The sequence below is a fragment of the Melozone crissalis genome, unplaced genomic scaffold (genome assembly GCF_028551555.1).
Source record: "Melozone crissalis strain CALT ecotype California unplaced genomic scaffold, PUWL_Pcris_2 ptg000007l_1, whole genome shotgun sequence".
NCBI classification, from domain to species: domain Eukaryota; kingdom Metazoa; phylum Chordata; class Aves; order Passeriformes; family Passerellidae; genus Melozone; species Melozone crissalis.
In genome coordinates, this window is record NW_026535785.1 from 6534991 (window position 1) to 6554823 (window position 19833).

The 19833-nt window shown below is 59.4% G+C and overlaps 2 protein-coding genes across 5 annotated transcripts; both read right to left on the minus strand.

Moving 5' to 3' along the window:
* Positions 1-237: 237 nt before the first annotated feature.
* On the minus strand, positions 238-5076 carry ADGRG3 (adhesion G protein-coupled receptor G3). Its single transcript, XM_054269622.1, has 13 exons — positions 5031-5076; positions 4458-4487; positions 4215-4374; positions 4026-4134; positions 3350-3490; positions 3140-3262; positions 2964-3003; positions 2783-2883; positions 2218-2330; positions 1794-2077; positions 1435-1528; positions 741-1027; positions 238-353 (listed from the first exon to the last, which is right to left on the minus strand). The coding sequence occupies exons 1-13, from the start codon at positions 5074-5076 to the stop codon at positions 238-240; spliced, it is 1644 nt and encodes a 547-aa protein (XP_054125597.1).
* Positions 5077-5874: 798 nt separating this feature from the next.
* Positions 5875-18644, minus strand: LOC128951126 (adhesion G-protein coupled receptor G1-like). 4 transcript variants are annotated; one of them, XM_054296347.1, is made up of 15 exons: positions 18525-18644; positions 18082-18180; positions 12955-13040; positions 12017-12442; positions 11414-11537; positions 11193-11340; positions 10981-11109; positions 10666-10782; positions 10023-10068; positions 9573-9673; positions 9377-9492; positions 8166-8440; positions 7481-7592; positions 7045-7313; positions 5875-6489 (listed from the first exon to the last, which is right to left on the minus strand). In XM_054296347.1, exons 3-15 carry the CDS (start codon positions 12992-12994, stop codon positions 6383-6385), a joined length of 2010 nt encoding a protein of 669 aa, XP_054152322.1. In that variant the 5' UTR covers positions 12995-13040; positions 18082-18180; positions 18525-18644; the 3' UTR covers positions 5875-6382. The 4 variants fall into 4 exon arrangements, with proteins under 4 accessions (XP_054152322.1, XP_054152320.1, XP_054152321.1 ...); XM_054296345.1 differs by having other exon boundaries at positions 11193-11343; XM_054296346.1 differs by lacking the exon at positions 18082-18180 and having other exon boundaries at positions 11193-11343.
* Between the last annotated feature and the right edge of the window lie 1189 nt (positions 18645-19833).

The following is a 19833-nucleotide window of genomic DNA, read 5'->3' on the forward strand; positions in this document are numbered from 1 at the left end:
CTGGAGGGGCTTTGCAGAAGCACCATCTGTGGAGCTCCTCGCCCAGGGCAGCCCAGCAGGAATGGAAGGGACAAAGCAAAGAGCCCTGCTGAGGTGGACCATGCCCACTGAAGGTAAACTGAGGCATTGATAGCTGATCTCTCCCTCTGGAGGAAGCTGCATCTGCCAGGAGGGCTCTCAGTGAGTGCAGGTGCAGGCAGGGAGAGAGGTCCAGCCAGGAGCTGCTGCAGCCAGGGGCTAGTCCTGGGAGCCTGTGGTGGTTTTGTCATGTCTGATGATGTAGGAGAGGGAACCAGTGCTCTCCTTTGTCTTTGGGTAGTAGAGGACGACCAACCAGATGAAAATGAAGATTCCTGCAGGGAAAGGAAGACAAACACTCAGCAGCAGCAGGAGACAATCTTGCCAGTATGCTAATGACACTTTCCTTCCACTTCCAGAGGATTCCCTCAGCTCACCCCCTCCTTCACATGAACCATTTGGCTGGGAGTGGATAATGTCCCTAGTCCCCTGCTAAGGAATGTCCTTGGAGGAAAACCACCACGGGTGGAGAGGGTGTAATTGGGAGCCAAGAGCAGCTCCATGGTGGTGGTTGGGACCTGCCCTGACAAAAGGAGGGGTATGAGAGTGCTGGGAAGACACTGGTGCCTTGGGATCCCTGTTCACCCCGCAGCCAGGCTGGCTCCTGCCTCCTCCACCTTCCCCACCCAACCCCTGGAACCCAGCTCAGAGTGGGGGCTGACCTTGCAGGGAGTTGAGGATGGTGAAGAGGTGGAGCACAGCTGCAGAGGAGGTGCCATAGGAGAGGAATGCCAGGGCCCAAGTTGCTCCCAGCAGGCAGAAGAGCCCAGCTGCCACCAGAGCCACCTTCCAGGGCTTGCTGTGTCCCTGCACTGCCCCAGTGCCCTGCAAGCTGCAGCTCTTGTGGGTCACCACCCCGAACACAGCCATGTTGAAGAGGAAGATGAGGCCAAAGTAGCCACAGTTGGTGATGTAGTGGACCAGAAGATGTTTGGGAGTGATCCAGCACCTGAAAAGAGACAACCCTGGAGCCTCCAGCAGCCCTGCAGGCCTCAGCAGCACCCATGGGAGCCTTCCCCTGGTGGGATTTTCCAAGGCCAGGGTGGAGCAGGGGGACAGTGGTGGGTAGACACTGCCCTCATGTTTCTCAGCTGGCAGGGAGCCTGGACAAGCTCCAGGTGGACCTTGGCCATCCCTCCATGACCTGGAGGGCTGCAGGCATGACTCAGGAGGCTCAGCATGAGAGCTGGGGGTGGCTGGTGTGTGGCAATCACAATTAAGGAAGCAGAAGCAGAAGCATGGCCCGAAGCCAAAGCAGATGGGTGCAACCCCTGACTGCTGCCCTCCTGGCAGGACTGAGCTGCCCCTCCCTATGCCAAAGGGTCCCCTGAGCCCTGTGGGCAGTGGCACACGCACAGGTGGGCTATGACCTGGTGGTCCTTGGTATGGATGTGGTATTTTCCATAGCTGCCAAGAGCTCCTGCCACTCCCACCACGAGAGCAGGGAAGCCTGGAAGAGGAGAGACACAATCACAGAATTGTTTAGGGTGGGAAAGACCTCTAAGATCACCAAGTCCAGCCATTAACTCAGCCACATTCACCACTAAACCACGTCCCCAAGTGCCACATCCACACACCTTTGAACACTTCCAGGGTTGGTAACTCCACCACTGCCAGGACACCCTGTTCCAGTACCTGTCCACCCTTTCAGTGAAGACACTTTCCCCAATACCCAATCCAAACCTCCCACTGCCCCTCTCCCCCAGGCTGCTCACCCCAGCCCAGCAGGCACAGCTTTGCCAGGTAGTGGTGGATGTAGGTGCCCAGGACCTTGACAAAGAGGAGGTAGAGCTGGCAGCCCTCCAGCGCCGTCCAGGTGAAGCAGCAGAGCAGGCAGTAGTGGGTGAGCCCCCCCAGGGCCCTGCAGGTGCCTGGGGGGGCCCTGGCAGCGAGTCCAGTGCTGAGCAGGAAGGCCAGGTTGAGGAGGAGCAGGCTGCCCACGAGGTTGAGGTGCAGCCCCAGGTTGGTGCGGACGGTGTCCTCCAGCCTGAACCTGCACCTGTGTCCCCACAGGGACAGGAAGGGTCACAGGTGAGCGGTGCCCTGGGCTGTGGCACAGCAGGCCCAGGGGAGGCACTGGCACTGCCTCGCGCCTCTCCCAGCCTGGCAAGCCCCCGTGGAGCTGCTGGCTCATCCCACCTGATAAAGATGCAGAAGGCCATGGTGAAGATGGAGAAGGCCATGGCTACTCCACAGCCAGCAGTGGCAACAGCCATCAGAGCTCTTGCTGTGGAGCCATCCAGAGCTGGGCTCTGCCAAACATGCACATGTTGGGTTAGACAGGCCCTGCACCAGCCTAGGAAACCTGACTACAGGTACAGAGCCATGGGGCTGCTGCAGAAACCCCATACCAGCCCCCTGCAGATCTTGAGGGGAAGCAGAGCAGTGGTGGCTCAGAGGAGATGCTCTGTGGGTGAAGTGGCCACCGTGAGCACCCTCCTGGGAGTCTCCACCAGGATCTGGGACCTCAAGCCTTGTTCTGCCAGAGCCTGCACCAAGCTGGGGCCTTTTCCAGCCTGCCCTGCTCAGCTGAGCTGCTGCTGCCCTCCTGAGCTGGGGCTGGGCTCGGTTTTGTGATCTTGCCTTGCCTGAGAACAGCTCTAATTGTCCCTGTGTCACTACTCATGACACCCAAGGGGCCACAAAAGTGTGCAGGCAGCACTGCCAGGGCACAAGCAGGAGCTGCAGGGAGCGGGATCGTCACCAGGAGCAGGGTGAAGAAGGTGAGATGGTCACAGGAGCAGACTGTCCCCTTGTCCCCGGGCTGTGTGTCACATCCACTGCTGCGCCAGCCTCCTGCCTGCCCTGCAACAGGCAGAGGGAGCGGCTGTGAGCGCTGGGACAGCGCCCGTGCCCCGCCCCGCACCTGCCCCGAGCAGTCGCACCTTTGCTGGCATCCCAGAACACGCATCGGGGGGTGACACCCTGAAAGGGAGAGAGCAGCGTCTGCCCTTGTCATGGGAGAGCAGCATCAGCCCGGGATGGGGAGAGCAGCATCAGCCCCTGAACAGGGGGAGAGCACTGGAGGGGAGGGGAGGGCAGCCCTGCAGCGCTGACTCACCTGGGGCAGCTCCCCGTGGGGGAAGGTGAGCTGCACGGGCTCCTGCAGCCCCGAGATGCTGCTCTCCCCCACCGTGATGCCCACCACGGTGTTGTCCAGCACCTGCCCTGTCTGGTTGATTTCCTGTGGAGGGGAAACGCTGCCGGGGCTGAGCTGGTTGGTGGCAGGGGCTGGGGGCAGCGGGAGGGATGCTGGCAGTGCCAGGGGTACCTTGAACATGCCAAGCTGCTGGATATTGAGGACTGTCACCACCACTCGCACTGTTTGGCTGCTCAGGGACCGGAATATCCCCCTGGGGAGGTGGATTTTACCTGCCTTCCCTTTCCCTGTGCTGTTCAGCCTGCTGGGGCCCTGCAGCAGAGAACAGTGAGAGGTTGTTGCTGCCAGGTCACATCTCCTTTCAGAACCCACCAATCTTGCTCCAGGCACGAATTCAGCCCTGCCCGGGTGGGTTTGCTCAGTAATATTGGCAGGAGCTCTGAGGGCAGAAGGGAAAAACCTCATTCCCAGCATCTGTGGGGGCAGAGATGGGAGGGGGAGCCAGCAGATTCTCCATCCACACATGGTCCCTGGGACATCCAGAGCCTGGAGAGCCTCTGAGTGGGCAGGAGGCACAAGGTCACACCTGTCCCTGCTCCTTTCCTACATCACACTCCCCCTGCCAACCTGGTGTGCTGGGATGGCTCCTTGGGGAGGGCTCTTTCCTCCCAAGCACCACTTGATTGACTCCTTGCCAAGGGATGTTGAAGTTGATGTGGGCCCATGATGCAACCCCACAGGGGGGAGGAAGAGCACAGCAGGGCACACCACACCCTGGGCAGGGGCTGAGGGGTGCTTGGAAGGTGTGGGACCTTCCAAGCAAGGGAGAGGCAGGGACACAGCTCACCTCAGTGGGGGAGAAGGCGATGAGCACATCGCGGGTGACAGCCCTGCTGACATTGAGGAGCAGAGTCCTGAGCCCAGCCAGCTGACTGTGCAACCCCGACTGCAGCAGCCTGTGGGACAAGGGGGGCTGTGGGACACAGGGACACGGGGACTGAGCCCCCAAACCCCATCCAGGGCAGCCCTGCCCTACCTGAGCCAGTACTCCTTCAGGCAGACACAGGCGCGGCTCCGGGAGTGCCACAGCTCCGGGCAGCGCTGGGACAGGTGGAACACCGGGGTGCTGCTGCCCGGGCTCTGCTGCTCCAGCACCGCTCTGCAGCACTCCCCGTGCTCATCACCCCGGGGCAGCCCTGGGCAGGGGCAGCAGTGACCGCCGGGCACCACAGCACGGGATGGGCGCTGGGAGCAAGGGGGGAATGGAGGGGACACTCACCGGAACAGCTGTCCCGTCCTTCGGCAACATCTGGATGGAGAAAGGGGGGAAACACCAAAACCTAGGGTCAGCCCTCCCTCTGTCCAGAGGGAAAGGGGAGGAGAAGGCAGGAGGGTCTGGCAGCTGCCAGGTTGTAAAGGAACAATCCTGCAGTTACGTGGGCTTCAAAAACAACAATCAGAGCTGGGGAGGGCAAAATCGCCGCGCCCAGCCTGCCAGGGAGGCTCACAAAGGAGACCCTGGACTGCTGATCCCGGGTTTTAGAGGAACAGTCCTGCAGTTACGTGGGCTTCAGAAACACCTGGACATCAATCAGAGCTGGTGAAGGCCAAACCACCATGCCCAGCCTGCCAGGGGGCTCACAAAGGACACCCTGGACTGCTGATCCCAGGTTTTAAAAAAGCCCCCAGCAATAAAGCCCCCAACTCTGCTCACCTCTGCACATGGGGATGCTCCTCTCTGGCCCATCCACGTTTCAGGATGAAATCCCCACTTGGTCTTTTGGTGAGCACCTTCCCATGGGAAACCTTCCCACAAAGCCCATGCACCCCCAGTGCCAAGGATGCCACTCACCAGGCAGCAGCAGGAGCAGCAGGACAGTGCCCAGGAGCAGGTTCATGCCACTTTGTGGGATGAGCAGGTTCATCCCACCACGCTCTGCTCCCCTTGTCCCGGCAGCTCTGCTCCTCCCCAGGCTCCCCCGGGCTTGTGGCCACTTCTGAGGCAAGAGCTGTTCCTCTTTTCCCTTTTGGGAGCCCCTCACGCCTTCCTGTGGGCTGGCAAGTGACCTCCTGTCCCAGCTCTCAGCAACGACAGCAAACACCCACAGCTCCTGCTCCTGACAGCTCAGTGCTTTCTGCTTTCCCTTTCTCCCACACTCCTGATGGCCCTAACCAGCCCAGCAAGTGCTGGAGCACCCTCACCCTCATCTGGCCACCACCACAGGCCTCCAGGATGAAGCATCCCCTTCCTGCCCCAGCTGGGTGAATGGGGATGATCCACAGGCAGCTGGAAGGAGGTGGTGTGATGGGAAATGTGGTGCTGTGTTTGCAAGAGGCACAGCCAGGACAGCCAGATCCTGCCTGGCCCCACAGGCACTGAGGGATGATTCCCATTCTTTGATGTCTCCCTCCTTGGATCCCTGTCCTCCCTTTCTGCTGGGGAGTGACAGTCCCTGGAGATTCCCAAGCCATGGTACCTCCCTCCATAACCCCAACCCCAAAGGCAGCCAGAGCTCTGCCAGGAGCACCGTTATCAGTCCCACCATCCTCAGCAGGATTCTCCAGGGTGAAGTGCTGGGTCCTGCCCCAGAAGTGGGATAACCCAGATGAGAGATGGATCCCATCGGAGAGCCCACCAACACACCAAGCAGAGACCCCAGAGAGCCACACTCAGAGAAAAACCACTTTAATGGGCACAGATGTGGTGTGCAGGCATGCTCACTAAGCTCCTACATCACCACAAATAGACATTAAACATTAAAATAAAAAAAATAGATTATTTCAGCTGCCTGAGAGTGTGGCAGGGGCAGAATCGTTCTGTCTTCCCTGGGGAAGGACCCTCATGGTGACCATCAGCAAGGGTTGAAAACTGGGCCTTTCCCACCCATCCCTCCTGGCCTCAGCACGTGGGAGGGGACATCCAAAGGCACTGGGGACCCTGTCCCTGCCCCTTCCACTTTTTACAGCCCCCACTGCCCAAGTAAGCATCCCTCCCTCCCTCCCTCCTGCCCCAAGGATGCCAAGCCTGCCAGGATGAGAAAACTGGGGAGGGGGCCAGCAGAGGGGGGGTGGCTGGCCCCACTGTGGGTCCCTGGGCTCCCTGTGGCACTACAGGGCAGGTGCAGTAGCAAAGCAGATGGTGTGGTCCTTCTTGTGGCCATGCTTGGCATGGGCAGCTCTGGCACAGCACGGGCACCACGGGGCTCAGCTGCTGCTGGGCTGCAGCTTGGCACTGTCAGAGCTGCTCTGGGAGTCAGGGCCCTTCCTCGCCTGCAGCACCATGGTCCAGTACCAGAGGAAGATGAGGAAACCTGGCAGAGGGGAGAGGAAGTGTCACAGACATCTTTTATGGAAAATCCTTTCCTTAGGATTTTTTTCCTCCTGAGAAGCTGAGAGGCCTCAGGAACAAAATGTAAACATTGATTATCTGCTGCTGTGGAATGCAACAGGTGCATCTGTGATTGGTCTCATAGAGTTGTTTCTAATTAATGGCCAATCACAGTGAGCTGGCTCGGATTCTCTGTCCAAGACAGAAGCTTTTGTAATTATTCTTTCTTTTTCTATTCTTAGCTAGCCTTCTGATGAAATCTTTTCTTCTATTCTTCTATTCTTTTAGTATAGTTTTAATATAATATATGTGATAAAATAAAAAATCAAGCCTTCTGAAACATGGAGTCAGATCCTCATCTCTTCCCTCATCCTCAGACCCCTGTGAACACGGTCACAAGGAAGCGTGGGTGACCCCTCCACAGCTGAGAGTGAGCCACACCCAGGCTGCCAGAGCCCATCCTGCACACCATCACCAACCCACCAACACCCTGTGAACATCCTGCTGCTCTCAGAGGAGCCCAGAGCCACAGACTCACCTTGGAGGGAGTTGATGATGGTGAAGATGTAGAGAGAGACAAGGCAGAACATGCCAGAGGTGAAGGAGAAGAAGATGAGTGCCCAGGGGATGCCCAGCAGGATGCTCAGCCCGAGGAGGGCCAGGACGTGCTTGAGCTTGTGACCCTTCTTGTTCTGCCGGAGGATCTCGCGCACCATGGCCCCCAGCATGACCGAGTTAAAGAGGAACACCAGAGTGAAGAAACCCAGGTTCACCGAGTTATGGACCAGGGGGCTCGTGATCCAGCAGCTGGAGGGAGGAGAAAGGGCAGGGGGTTACTCTGTGCCCATCCACAGGGTCACGAGGAGGGGCTGGGACAAGCACAGAAGTGTGGTGGATCCCCCTGGCACAAAACCCCAGAACAGCCCCAGGCCATGGTGAAGGTTTGGCCAGGTAACCCATGTGCCATGACTCACATGGTTGCATTGATGGTTCTGCCATCAATGGATTCGTAGATGGGAATGGAGACGGGGCCGTAGTTGGTCCAGCTGGCCAGGAGGATTGTCACCACACAGAAGATGGGGAGCCCTGGGTGGGAAGAGCAGAGTGAGCAGGCTGCCCTACTCCCTGCAGGGCCTTTGGACCTTCTGGAAGGACTTGCTGGCCCTTTCTCCCTGCACAGAGCACAAGCCAACATCCTCCCAAAGGGAAACCAGGGGTGGAACACACAGCAGGGGCACCTGGAATGAGCCCCAGCCTGGGAGGGAGCAGTGCTGTGCTGGCCCCAGCTGGGGCCTCCCAGGGATGTGGAGCTTTAGGCCATAAAGATCACAAGATCTTCCTGCCATGACCTCCAGCCCAGAGCATGGCAGAGAAGCATGGACACTCCCTGCATCCAGCCCTGGATGTTTCTTTCAGAAAGAAAGGATCCTGTTACTATTTAAAGATCCCAAGTGGTGGCTCTCACAGGTCTCCATTGCTGGTGATGCCCCAGGATGACCCACCCTGGCTTTAGCAGCAGCTCCTGCTCTCAGCCTTCCAGCCTCCTCCTCCACCAAGCCTCCTGACAAACAACTGCTCCCCACAGCTGGGTCTCCATCCCCATCCAGGCATCACATCCAGTGGCAAAAACCCACCCAAGTGGGTGCCCCCCATGCTCACCCCAGCCAACCAGGCAGAGCTTGAGCAGGAAATGGTCGTGGTAGGCGTTGAAGACTTCGATCACAAGCCTGTAGAGGTTGTAGCCCTCGATGCCCATCCAGGTGAGGCAGCTCAGCAGAGAGAAGTGCAGGAACAGCCCCCCAGCTGTGCAGATGGCCTCGCTGCTGCTGGCAGCCAGGTGCTCTGAGAGGAGGAAGGTGATGTCCAGGAGGAAGATGGCAGCCAGCAGGTTCATGTGGATGTGCATGCTCGTGATCTGGTCCCGCTGTTTGCTCCTGCAGAACCCAAGGGAGCAGAGCTCACCACCCTGCCTGGCCAGCAGCACTGGTGCCCTCAGCACCCCACAGCCCAGCAGAAAAGCAAGGAGACCCTTTGGTAATGCCAGGAAATGAGACACCAACCCCATTAGAGACCCCTCATCCCAAATCCAGCCCTGCAGCTGACCCTGCACTGAAGATGCTCAGAGGGCTGAAGCATTTTCCTGTGGAGACAGACTGACTGAGCTTGGGTTGTGCAGCCTGGAGAAGGCTCCACACCTTAAAGCACCTTCCAGTGCCTAAAGAGAGCTGGAAAGGGACTTTGAACAAGGGCATGGTGTGACAGCACAAGGGGGAATGGCTTCAGTCTGAGAGCAGGTTTAGTTTAGATATTCAGAAGAAATTCTGAGGGTGGTGAGGCCCTGGCACAGGTTGCCAAGAGAAGTTGTGGCTGCCCCATCCCTGGAATTGTTCAAGGCCAGGTTGGATGGGGTTCTGAGCAATCTGGTGTAGTGGAAGGTGTCCCTGCCCAGGGCAGAGGGTTGGAAATGAATGATCTTTCATTCCCTTCCAACCCAAACCAGTCTATATTTTCATGATTCTAAGATTTCAGGTCTGAGTCATCCACTTAGGATCGGTGACATGACTCAGGAGAAGACACTCATGTTCTCCTCCAGGCCCTTGAAAAGATCTTTACAGACTTCTGCTTGCTCCATCCATAAAAATCATAAATTCCAAAATCTTTGAAAAGAGCTGGTGTTTCTGAGCACCCTGCAGGAGATCTGACAGAGAGGGTGGACCCTGGACAGGAAAACTCTGCTTTCTTCAAACAAAGCTCCTTCATGATGCTTCTATCCAGGCCACCAACTGCCTGGAGAGCTTGTGCCCACCCAGGGGTCCATGGCCACAACAGGACACAGACAGGGAGTGTGGGGTGAAACCATCAGACTGTACCTGAAGTAGAGGAAGAAAATGGTGCAAATGGAAGCCAAAGCTGAGATCAGGCAGCCAACGTAGCTTATGATACTCAGGTAATTCCTGTGCACTGAGGTGATGTCTGGAGAGGAAACCTGAGGAGGAGGAATGAGAGGTGGTGAGGAAGAGCAGCACTGGGAATGAAGTGAGGGACCTGAGGGAAGGTGCTACCCACCATGAGCACAGCAAAGTAGGTGAGGTGGTTGCACCTGCACTGTGTCTGGCTGCTCCCTGTCACCGTGGTGCACCCAGAGCTGTCCCAGCTCCCAGAACTGCCTGTGCCAGAGAAAGGGAGAGAACTGGTGAGCAGCAGCAACATCTGCCACGGCCTAGAGGATCTCAAGGGTCAGGTGTCCATGGAAAGAGGGAGAGCAAGAGTGGGGGTCCCAGCTCGTCCCAGGCCAAGCACACATACTGAAATAATTCCCTCAGCACAGGAACCCGTCCCGAGGAAGGGGAAAGCTCTTAGGCTAGCTCTGGAGGCGAAAACCTGACATCACCCGGTGGGAATGGCTGATGGAGAAGGAGTGAGGAAGGGAGGTGCAGAGCAACCTTCACCCTGCTGGTGGGGCTGTGGCACCTTGGAAAAGGGCCTGACTTCACTGCCAGGGGCAGGGGCACTCACCGGAGGCGTCCTCCTGCCAGAACACGCACAGGGGGGTCACGTTCCTCTGCAACGACAAAACCACAGGCCCTGCTCAGGAGGCAGCTGTGGGTTTGCTGCCTGCCCAGCACTTCTGATAGGAGACAAGATGGTCTCAGGAGACAAACTGTGACTTGGATAAACCAGACTGCCCCTGTGGTGGGAGTGGGCTCCAGGCTCCACTCTGTTACCAACTGATGGAGCAGATGCCTCCCTCCAGATCCTCCTTTCCAAACAAAGGGTTCAGCTTTGAGCAGGCACCTGGCAGAGCCATGATGAGCCAAGGGCCTTGAGCAGGCCCCTGACAGGGCCATGATGGGCAAGGCAATATGCCCAGCTCCACATCACAGTGTGCCCCAGCCCTGCTGACAGTGCTAGATGTGACACATCTGCCATGAGGCATCTCCTGGAGACAGGAGGGCAGTGCCACCACCAGTGCCACCACCAGTGCACACAGACAAGCCATGACTGTGATCCAGCCCCAGGAGACACAGCAGGCCCTGCACAGGCAGCCCATGGGCATGGGCCTGCTGGATTGTGAGCCCACCCTGAGCTGGCAGGGGCTGAGCCCTCCCTGCCCCTCATTCCTGGTGGGATCAGGTTCTGTGAGGGTGTCCCCACCTACCGGGAGCTGGTCGTGGAAGAAGGTGAGCACCACTGGCTCAGAGAGGTTGGCCACCACCGTGTCCACCAGGGAGATGCTGACCACCTTGTCACCCAGCACGTGGCTGCTGTTCTCATCCTGTGGGAGAAAGGGAGGCAGTGGCAGGGTGGGAAGGGAGAGCAGCCAAGGGTGCCCAAGCAGAAGGTCCCGTGACTTTACCCATCAAGCTTTTAGCTCATCTTTGAGGCACTTTCTCCCAGTGAGCAGCAGCACCCTGGGCTGGTGGCACCCCTGCAGCCCACGGGACACCCAGCCTGCCATCCACGTGGGCATTACCTGGAACATGGTCTGCCTGTTGATGTCCATGACGAGCACCCTGTGCTCCGCCACCTCCTCCCTGTCCTTCACCACCATGAACAGGCTGCTTGGCAGGTCCACTGTGAATCCCTGGACCTCTCCACTCTCCTGCAAAGACAGACTCATCAGGAAAGAGGTGTAGAGGGAGCACGATGGGCCAAGAGCACCGGGGCAGGCTTTGCAGGACCCACCTCTCTCAGGGAAGCGAAGGTGAGGGGCTGGGGAGCCCGGCTGGGCTGCACCCTCAGCACGGTGGCCTGCACAGTGGCCTCCCCAAAGGTCTGGTTCTGCCCTTCCAGCTCCACCTTGGCCAGCATCCTCTCCAGCTCCCTGAGTGTGCTGCTGGGGAAGGGGCACAGTGAGCAGGGTGCAGCGGGGCTGCATTGGCAGGGATGGGCTGAGCCGGACTCACCGCCGGAGCCTCTGCTGTTCCCTGCGCCCCGGGGCTGCTGCCAGGGGCTGGGCCATGAGGCTGTCCAGGGCACTGAGCTGCTGCTCCACGTCCTGCTCCCACATGGGCATGCTCAATGCAGAGGCTGGGGAAAGGAAATGCCATGAGATGCACGGGCACAATTGGCTTCCTGATGCCCCAGACTGACTGGCAGAGCCCTGGCGGGAGCAGAAAGCAGAGGGCTTCAAGGTGATCCCGAGCCAGGAAAGCTGATAGTGACCCCAACCCACAGGGCTTTCCTGCCACCCCACAACTCAGCTCCCACTGAGGCTATGGGCACCTCATGGTGGAGACTGGACCCTGAGAAACTCTTCAAAGACTTCAGTTTTGTGGGATTTGAGGCAGCATTTTGAAAATCTCCACCTTTAGGGGTGCTGGGTACCAGGCCTGTCTTTGGGCTGTTCAAGAAAACCTACATGCCCTTCAATCACCCTTCAGCTATCTTCATATCACCTTTCTAAACCACACTCTGGGAGACAACCAGTGCTCTGATGACAACAAGGGAACAGGCTGGGGATAAAACAACCCTTGAATTTCCTTCAAATAACATTAAACTGCATTTACCATTGAAGAAGTATTCATCTTTAGCATCCAGGGAGGTGTTCTTCCCACCCTTTATGATATAGGACACATTGAAGATGTCGGCTTTGGTTCTTTCAGTCTTCTGACTCTCCTGTCCCCAGGGGATGCTGCTGGCTGTGTCCCCACCCAGGGGGATGCTCTGCTTCCCATAGACCAGCTGCAGGCTCCTGTTGGACTCAAACCAGAAGATGCAGAAGCGGTACCTGCCCAAGGTGGGGGGCAGCCTGTACTTGTAGTAAGAGTCCCTCCTGCTTGGCAAAAAGGGCTTTTTAATGATCAGAGCCTGGGCCGTGTTCTCGATGGAGATGGCGGCAGGGCCGTGCTGGAAGATGGCAGAGCTCTCCTGGGTCTGGTTCCGGTCCCCACAGAAGCGAAAATCCTCCTCCCTGAGGCCACAGGCTGCCAGCCCTGCACACAGGCACACAGGGACAGCAGATCAGCTGTGGGACAGCCAGCCCTGCAAGCACCCCAGCCTGCAGCAGCTGTCACATGTGGCACGCCAGGCTCCCACCCCAGGCATCCCAACCCTGTCACTCCTGCAGGCTGAGGGACACCAGCCTGTCCCCAGTGTCACTGCCACACTGGCAGGGCCCTTTGGGCAGCAGGACCTCCTGTCCTTCAGGGACACCCTCTCCCGTGTGCCACCACCCACAGCAGCAGAGCTGTCCATCCCCAGGAGGGGTGGATGGATGGATGGATGGATGGATGGATGGATGGATGGATGGAGGCCACCTCCTCTCCTTGGAAAGGACACATTCTGCCCGAGAAACCCACCAGAGCACATCATCCTAGGAGATGTTTTACCTCTGTGGAAGCCTTGGTTGCACACATCTCATGGTGCCCCCAGCCAATGTTTTGGGGCTGCCAGTTACTCCCAATAGCCCAAATCCAGCTCAGCATCCCAAAGCAGGACAGTGTACCTTGGAGGAGGGAGAGAAGGAGCAGGAAGAGGACCTTCATCCTGGGCAGCTCTACCTTGGCCTGGCCTTCAAGGCGACAGCAGAGCCTGAAAGGGTACAAAGGAAAGGGGCTACATGAGTATTTGAGTATCCCCCATGTCATGAGGGCAGGGATGAGGTGGGACACAGCCAGTGTCACAGGCAGGCCCCTGTTGCCTCTGCCTCCAGAAGGAGCCGGGAGCACTGGGCACCCAAGCTGGCTGTGGGCTGGAAGGGTGGCAGAGGCTGGGAGCCCCTGAGCTCTCAGCATGGAGAGGGTGCCCCAGCACTCCAACCCAAGAGTGCACAGGAGGGGTCCCTCCCCTCTTCCGCTCTCAGCTCTACATCTCAGTGAACACCCTGACTTGTTATCAGAAGTGATAGGAACAGAAGGAAACTGTGGTTTCCTAATTCACCAGCCCTGAAATTATTTTCTTGGATGTTTTCAGCTCCTGCAGATTAGCTGAGGAGCTGGGCACGTTGCAAACCACTCCATCGTTGCAACCTGCAGAAAAAGGCTCTCCCAAGCACATCCTGGCACTGCCAGCACAGCAGCCATGGCTGCCCAAATCTGCTGCTCACAACCAGCTGGGCCACATCCTGCACAGCCCCTTTGCCCATCCCTTCATCTGCCACTCTGCTCCACCACCCTTTTGTTTATCTTAGCACGAGGAAGGGCTTCTGTGACCTCCACCCAGGCCAGCACTGAGCACCCTCAAGTGCTTCCACACCCCTGCACTCACCCAGCCACTGCCTTCACACTTTCAGCCTTTTTGTTTCACTTTCTGCCTGCCCCAGGCCACAAAGTGCACCCCCAGCTCTGCTGGGATGCACCAAGTGTCACCTCCTCCTCACCCTGCTGTCACTTCAGCCATGGCACACACCCTGCCAGGGTCTGTACCCTGCAGAAGCCCCCAGGGTGGGACAGCATTGATGAAGCTGTCAGAGCAGCTGGCCCAGCCCAACTCTTGTCAATGCCCAAAGTGAAGCCAGCACGCTTGGCCACTGCTGCACCCCACTGCGCTGCTCTCAAACAACCCCCCAAAACCTACCAAGAGGCCAAAACTGCTTTGTTTGTTGTGAGTTGGTGCTGGGGCACCAACCAGCATCACCTGAAAAGCCTTACAGCTCTCCCAGCTGCTCAAGGGTCATCAGATGCTCAATAACTCAGTAGCAGATTTCTCCCACCAGCACAGGCTTTTCTGGAAGTTTCTCTAGCCAGCACAGATCCTGCACGGGTGTACAGCCCACTCCACATCCTTTCCCCCTGTTTCTTGTGGCAATTTATCATCAGCAGATGGGGGCTTTGGGTTGTTAATTAACCTGCTGCCGTGGCTGTAGCTAAGTGACACTAATGAGGTGTCCCAGTGTGAGCTGGGAGGGTTTGGCACAGGCAGGACTTGGCAGCAGTGAATGGATTTGGATGGGGCTGGCACCCCAGTGCCTTGCCACACACTGAGGAATCTCACCTATACACCCAAAAACCACTGACCTGGGGTGGCAAAATGCTGTGGGTGATGGAAAACACCTGGAGCACTTAAAAGCAACGGAGCTTCAACCGTGTTGAGGCAGCACAGAGCTGGCAGGGCAATAAAGCATCGCCTCTGGGTGGGGAATGAGGAATCCTAATGAGGCCTCAGCCCAGCCCACTGTGCTGACATCCTTAAGGTTTAATTGGGAAGGTTGGAGGAGAGGATCAGCCCCTTTCAGTGTTACTCAGCTGGGACCAGAAATCCCTGTGGGAAGCAGGGTGGGGGAGCCGGTATTTCGGTATTTCCCCTCCGAGCCCTGTGTGCTCCTGCTGGCCCGAGCCTGATTGCTGCTTCCTGAGCTGAACAATAGCGAGAGAAAATCCCCTGAAAAGGGTTTCACTGTGAGAAACCTGGCCCTCCATCCACACTGGCAGCAGGCACAGCAAAGGGAGCAGGATGTGCTGGGTTCTCATCAGTTCTGAATCCACCTCGTCATCTTCCCATGCCCGGATGGCAGAGGGGGAAAATACCTGGCTTGGCCTCAAAATCAACCAGATCACGTACAAAGAGGTGGCAGACACTCAGCCAGGGCTGCAGAGCTTGGAGCAGGCTGCCTTATCAGCAGAGAGGGAGGCTTATGCCTGGGCACCAGTTCTTATCCTCCCATCACCATTAAGGTACTGGCCTTGGGAAGGAAAGCCAAAGCATTATACTGAGGTCTCTAAACCTCAGGTGAATGGAGGGCAGGGGGAAAAAGACTTAAAACCCCACAAACAAAAGGTGTTTACTACCACCTTACTGCCTTCTGGGTGACTTGGCAGCAGGCATTTAAGCTTTTGGAGGCAGCACGTGGCTTTTGGATGTGACGTTTTTCCCAAGGAGAAGGGAAGATGTTACTCCCAGCTCCGGTGACTCAAACAAACACAGGATGCAGGGAGATCCAGGAGCTTTTATCTGTTTTCTTCCCAGCTCTGTTGGGAAAGTGACGCTCTGTTCCTCGAGGTGTGAGTGCGTCTGAAGCTCGTCACCACAGTTGTTACTCAGACAGCACTCAGCAGCATGATGAGGAAACTGTGGCAAGCCAGGACTCCTGGAGAAGCAAAACAGCTTTGCACAACCAGCCCCTCATCGTAGGGACCATAACAATGTGCCCTGGTTCTGGAGCTGTCCAGGATGTGAGGACCCCATGGGGGTCCCCCTGCAAAGGATGCCCCAGTGTCAGTGTCTGAGTGCTGCACAAAGTGCCCTTGTCCTTGGCCAATGGTGCATGCCCACAGGGCCAGCCTCACGTTATTCATGACATTGGCATGTGATTCCCAGCACCAGCGGGCTTGGCTAATGCCCAGGGAGTCCAGGGGCAGCTGCACTGTGCCAGCAACCTGGCACTGCCAAGCTGTGCCATGGGGTGCTTCAGCTTTTCCCGGGCCGTGGCACTGCACAGAGCACCCAGCACCTTCAGGATGAGCCTTGCCAGCAGGATGAAACCAGATCTGATGGTGATTCCCACGGGAACGGCACAGCTCCCTGCCAGATCTGCTCTTTGCCAGCCCCTGGCAGCCATCCCTCCCCACAAAGGCTGGCATCCCTCCCCACAAAGGCTGGCATCCCTCCCCACAAAGGTGGGGAGCACCAAGGGGAGGCTGGCACAGCCTGCCAGTGCCTGGGGCTCCTGGGACGGAGCGTTTGCTTAGAGCTGGGTCTTGACATTCAAAACGTTTTTAAAAATTTCCATTTCCTAAAAAACACCACAAACAGAAGTACCACAGTGAACTAACCCAGCACTTCCTCCAGTGCCAGGGCAACACAGCACCTGGCTCGGGGGCACACGAAGCCTTGTGGCTTCAGCAGCAGCCACAGACACTCTGCAAGGGACCGGGTGCACCTACACTGGGCTGGGGCTGATGTGACACGGCTACAACACAGTGCAGGGACATCTCTGGCCACAGGGCTACAGACAGTTGTCCCTGCCACACTCCCACCACACAGTCTTCTCTGAGAGCAGCCCCACTTCTCCTCCTGCACATCCCCCTTCCAAATCACTCCTTTGGGTTTCAAACGGCTCCCAAAACACCCTGTCCACTCCCTTGGGTTTCAAATGGCTCCAAAACACCCTGTGCACTCCTGGGTCTTCCCATGAGCAAGCTCCTCATGGCCTGCCTGTGCTGCAGGTGCCAGACGAGGAAGGTGCAGAGCAGTGCAGAGTAGCTCAGGACCACCCCAAATCAGGGTCCCAGGTATTTGGGATGGAAAGCAAGGTGCTGGAGCCTAGTGAGGGCAAAGCCTGCAGCACCCAAGGAGCGAGGTGACAGACTGTGGGCCTCCCAGATTGCTGCCAAGGCCCAGCTGTCGGGTGAGCTGATGGGAAAGGAGCTGGTGAGTCCCAGAGCTCCTGAAAAGCAGGCGCCAGCAGGCTGAGCCCAGCTGGTCCCGTGCAGACATTGGCATGCTGGGACTGACCCATCCTGCTGCCTGTGAGCCACAGAGCTCTGCCCCTGCACCCACGGTGCCACCGCAAGGTGCAGGGACGGCCAAGCCCGGGGATCCCCCTGCAGCCAACACGCAGTTGCTCCAAACCTGTTCCTCTGCAAATAGCAGCCCCCAGGCCGCAGGATTAAGAGCTGGACTGCAACCAAGTATGCAGCATTTTCAGGCCTCGGGTAATTCACGTGGGAGCTGTGAACCCAGCAAGGGACACGGCAAACCCCCCTGTGGCTGCAGTCCCGGGCTCAAAGGATTTGTCCCCTGCCCATCTCTGAAACACTCCCGGCTCCCTGCTGGTGTGGGAGCTTGTGGGGGTGGGGATGGGGGCCGGGGGGGTTACTGCAGCCCTCAGACCGTGAAATGAGCTTTGGCTGCCTTCCCTCCACAGCAGCCATTCGGACTTGCTGCCAGGAGGTTATTCCAGGAGACTTCATTTCAATTCTCCAGCTGCTCTCACTGAGCTTCTCTGGTCTCTCTGGAGGGGCAGCACAGACCGTGGGTAGAGACCACCCCGAGCACCCTACATCCCATATCCCGCAGAGACATGCCAGGACCGGCAGGAACAAACCGGGATGTTGCAGGAGGAATCCCCTCAAAAGGCATTTTAGGGAAGGGAGATCACCCTGTCGAGACATGCCGGCGATCCCATGGGAATGCTGCACCCTCCGCCGGGAGGGAGGGGAGGAAGGAATGAGGTGCGCTGGTGGTTCCCATGGAGTGGGAGCAATGGCCCCACACCGGCCGGGGCTTGGTGGAGCTCAGCTCTGCCGTGGCAGCAGCGCCGGTCCCGGGCAGCCCCGGGGGCTTTGCGGCCCCATGGCCCAGGAGCCCAGCCTGGAGTGCGAGCCCCACGGAGCCGGGATGGAGGTTCGTTTCGCAGATCACTGACTGGCACCACGGCCACCAGCAGCGTCCCTGCCCAGCCGCACGCATCACCCCCAGCGCTGCGCCCCGCACCCGGAGCGGGTGCCGCTCAGCCCCCATAGAGACCCCTCCGCTCCATCCATCCATCCGGGCTGCTCCCTGCCCAGCAAGCCGGGGCTCTGCCCGGTGCCACCGTCGGCGCGGATCCCCCCAGCCCCGGCTGGTGCCCACCCCGTTCACTCCCGCCCCGCCGCTCTGCCCGCGCCCGCAGCATCCCCTCGGCTCCCGGTACCGGCAAACGCTCCTCAGCGCGGCCTCTGGGATCCCCAGGGGCACCGGGCTCCGCGATCCTTCCCTGTCCCGGCTCAACCCCTCTCCGCTGCTTTCATACCTGGAGTCGGTGCGGGTTCGGCTCGCCGCGGCTCGGCACGCCTCGGCTCGGCACCGCCCGGCACCTCCCGGCTCCTCCCGGCTCCGGCAGCAGGGCAGGTACGGCGCGGGTCCGAGCCTCGCACAGCTCCGCCCGGCTCCGCTCCGCTCGGCCCGGCCCGGCCCGGCCCCGCTGCCCCGCGCACCTCCCGCCTCGGCCGCTCCGCGCGGTGCCCGGGAGCGCCGCCCCGCCCCGTTCCCCCGCGGCCGGTGACTCAGCGGGGCGGTACCGGCACCGCTCCCCCCGCACCGACCCCTCCGACACCCCCGGGATCGCCGCGGGGTCACCGCCGTCCGCCACGGCACCTCCTGCCCGCTTCTGCTCGGCCCGGTTCGGTTCAGCTCGGCGCGGCTCTCAGCGCCTCCAGCCCGGCTCGGCTCAGAGCGGGATCCCGGGACCGGCGCTGACCCCCCGAGATCGCTGCTCTCGGTCCCGGCACCTGCCCAGCGAGCCCCGGGCCGGCAGCACCGGGGGCTGCGTCCCCCCTGGGCCGGTACCGGTACCGGTACCGTGGGCTGGGGAGCCGGGCTGGGCACAGCCGGGCGTGCCGCGTCCCGGCGCCCTTCAGCTGCGGGCTGGCGGGCGTCCAGCGGCGGGGCCGGCAGGCTGCACGCCTGGCTGCCAACGGGATTAAAAAATAACAATTAATGGGAAAGCAGCCGGGACGGAGTGTCCCGGTGACCCCTGGAGCACGGTGCGAGGGAGGAAAGGAGCAGGGCAGGGAGCCCAGATCCAGAGCAGGGATACACAGCTCTCCCCTGGAGCAGGTGGGATGGGGTGTGGGGTGTGGAGCCTGGCCGCGACCACCCTCAGCACCCTCCCCAGGGCTGGAGATGGTGGAGATGGGCACCCGGGGCTGGAGATGGGCACCCGGGGGCTGGAGATGGTGGAGATGGGCACCCGGGGCTGGGGATGGTGGAGATGGGCACCCGGGGGCTGGAGATGGTGGAGATGGGCACCCGGGGCTGGGGATGGTGGAGATGGGCACCCGGGGCTGGGGATGTGGAGATGGGCACCCGGGGCTGGGGATGGTGGAGACGGGCACCCGGGGCTGGGGATGGTGGAGATGGGCACCCGGGGCTGGGGATGGTGGAGATGGGCACCCGGGGCTGGAAATGGTGGAGATGGCGCCCGGGGCTGCAGGCAGCGCTGTTGGAGCGGGTAAAGCCGCTCCTGCAGCGCCCGCACCCGGCCCTTTGTGTGTGCCCCGGGAACAGCCGGGCTGGAGAAAGCCCAGACGGGAGCAGGGCGGGGGGAGAGCTCCGGGAAGTGCCCTGGGTAAATAGTTGCTCTTGCAGATATTTTCAATGGCTCGAATGAGACTTTTCTGCAGGGGGAAGGGTGCAAACAAGTTCCCTCTGCAGCAGGGAAGGGGATGGACCTTGATCCATGGGATTGTGCCACCGCGGGTGCCATGGCTGCTTTGGGATCCCGCAGCAGGGCACATCCCGCGGTTTGCATGGTTGAATTCCCAGCTCCAAGCCTCAGTTTCCCCGGCTGCCACGGGACAAGGCTCCCATGGGAAGCAGCTCACATGGCCGGACCGTGGCTAAAGCGGCCGGGCCGTGGCTGACAGAGCTGCCTTTGAAGTCTGGCTGTCCCCACGCCTCGGGG

Bases quoted from the DNA above. Each gene is read 5' to 3' on its own strand.
- ADGRG3 (XM_054269622.1), bottom strand. From the start codon at position 5,076: ATGAACCTGCTCCTGGGCACTGTCCTGCTGCTCCTGCTGCTGCCTG. The intron at 4,488-5,030 runs GTGAGTGGCATC...TTCTCCATCCAG, and splicing joins GCTGCTCCTGCTGCTGCCTG to ATGTTGCCGAAGGACGGGAC. The intron at 3,263-3,349 runs GTACCCCTGGCA...TCCCCTCCACAG, and splicing joins AGCAGCTTGGCATGTTCAAG to GAAATCAACCAGACAGGGCA.
- LOC128951126 (XM_054296344.1), bottom strand. From the start codon at position 13,096: ATGACATGGGGGATACTCAAATACTCATGTAGCCCCTTTCCTTTGTAC. The intron at 11,538-12,016 runs GTAAATGCAGTT...TCCTTTCCCCAG, and splicing joins AGATGAATACTTCTTCAATG to CCTCTGCATTGAGCATGCCC. The intron at 9,674-10,022 runs GTGAGTGCCCCT...TCTCTGGCACAG, and splicing joins CTGGCAGGAGGACGCCTCCG to GCAGTTCTGGGAGCTGGGAC.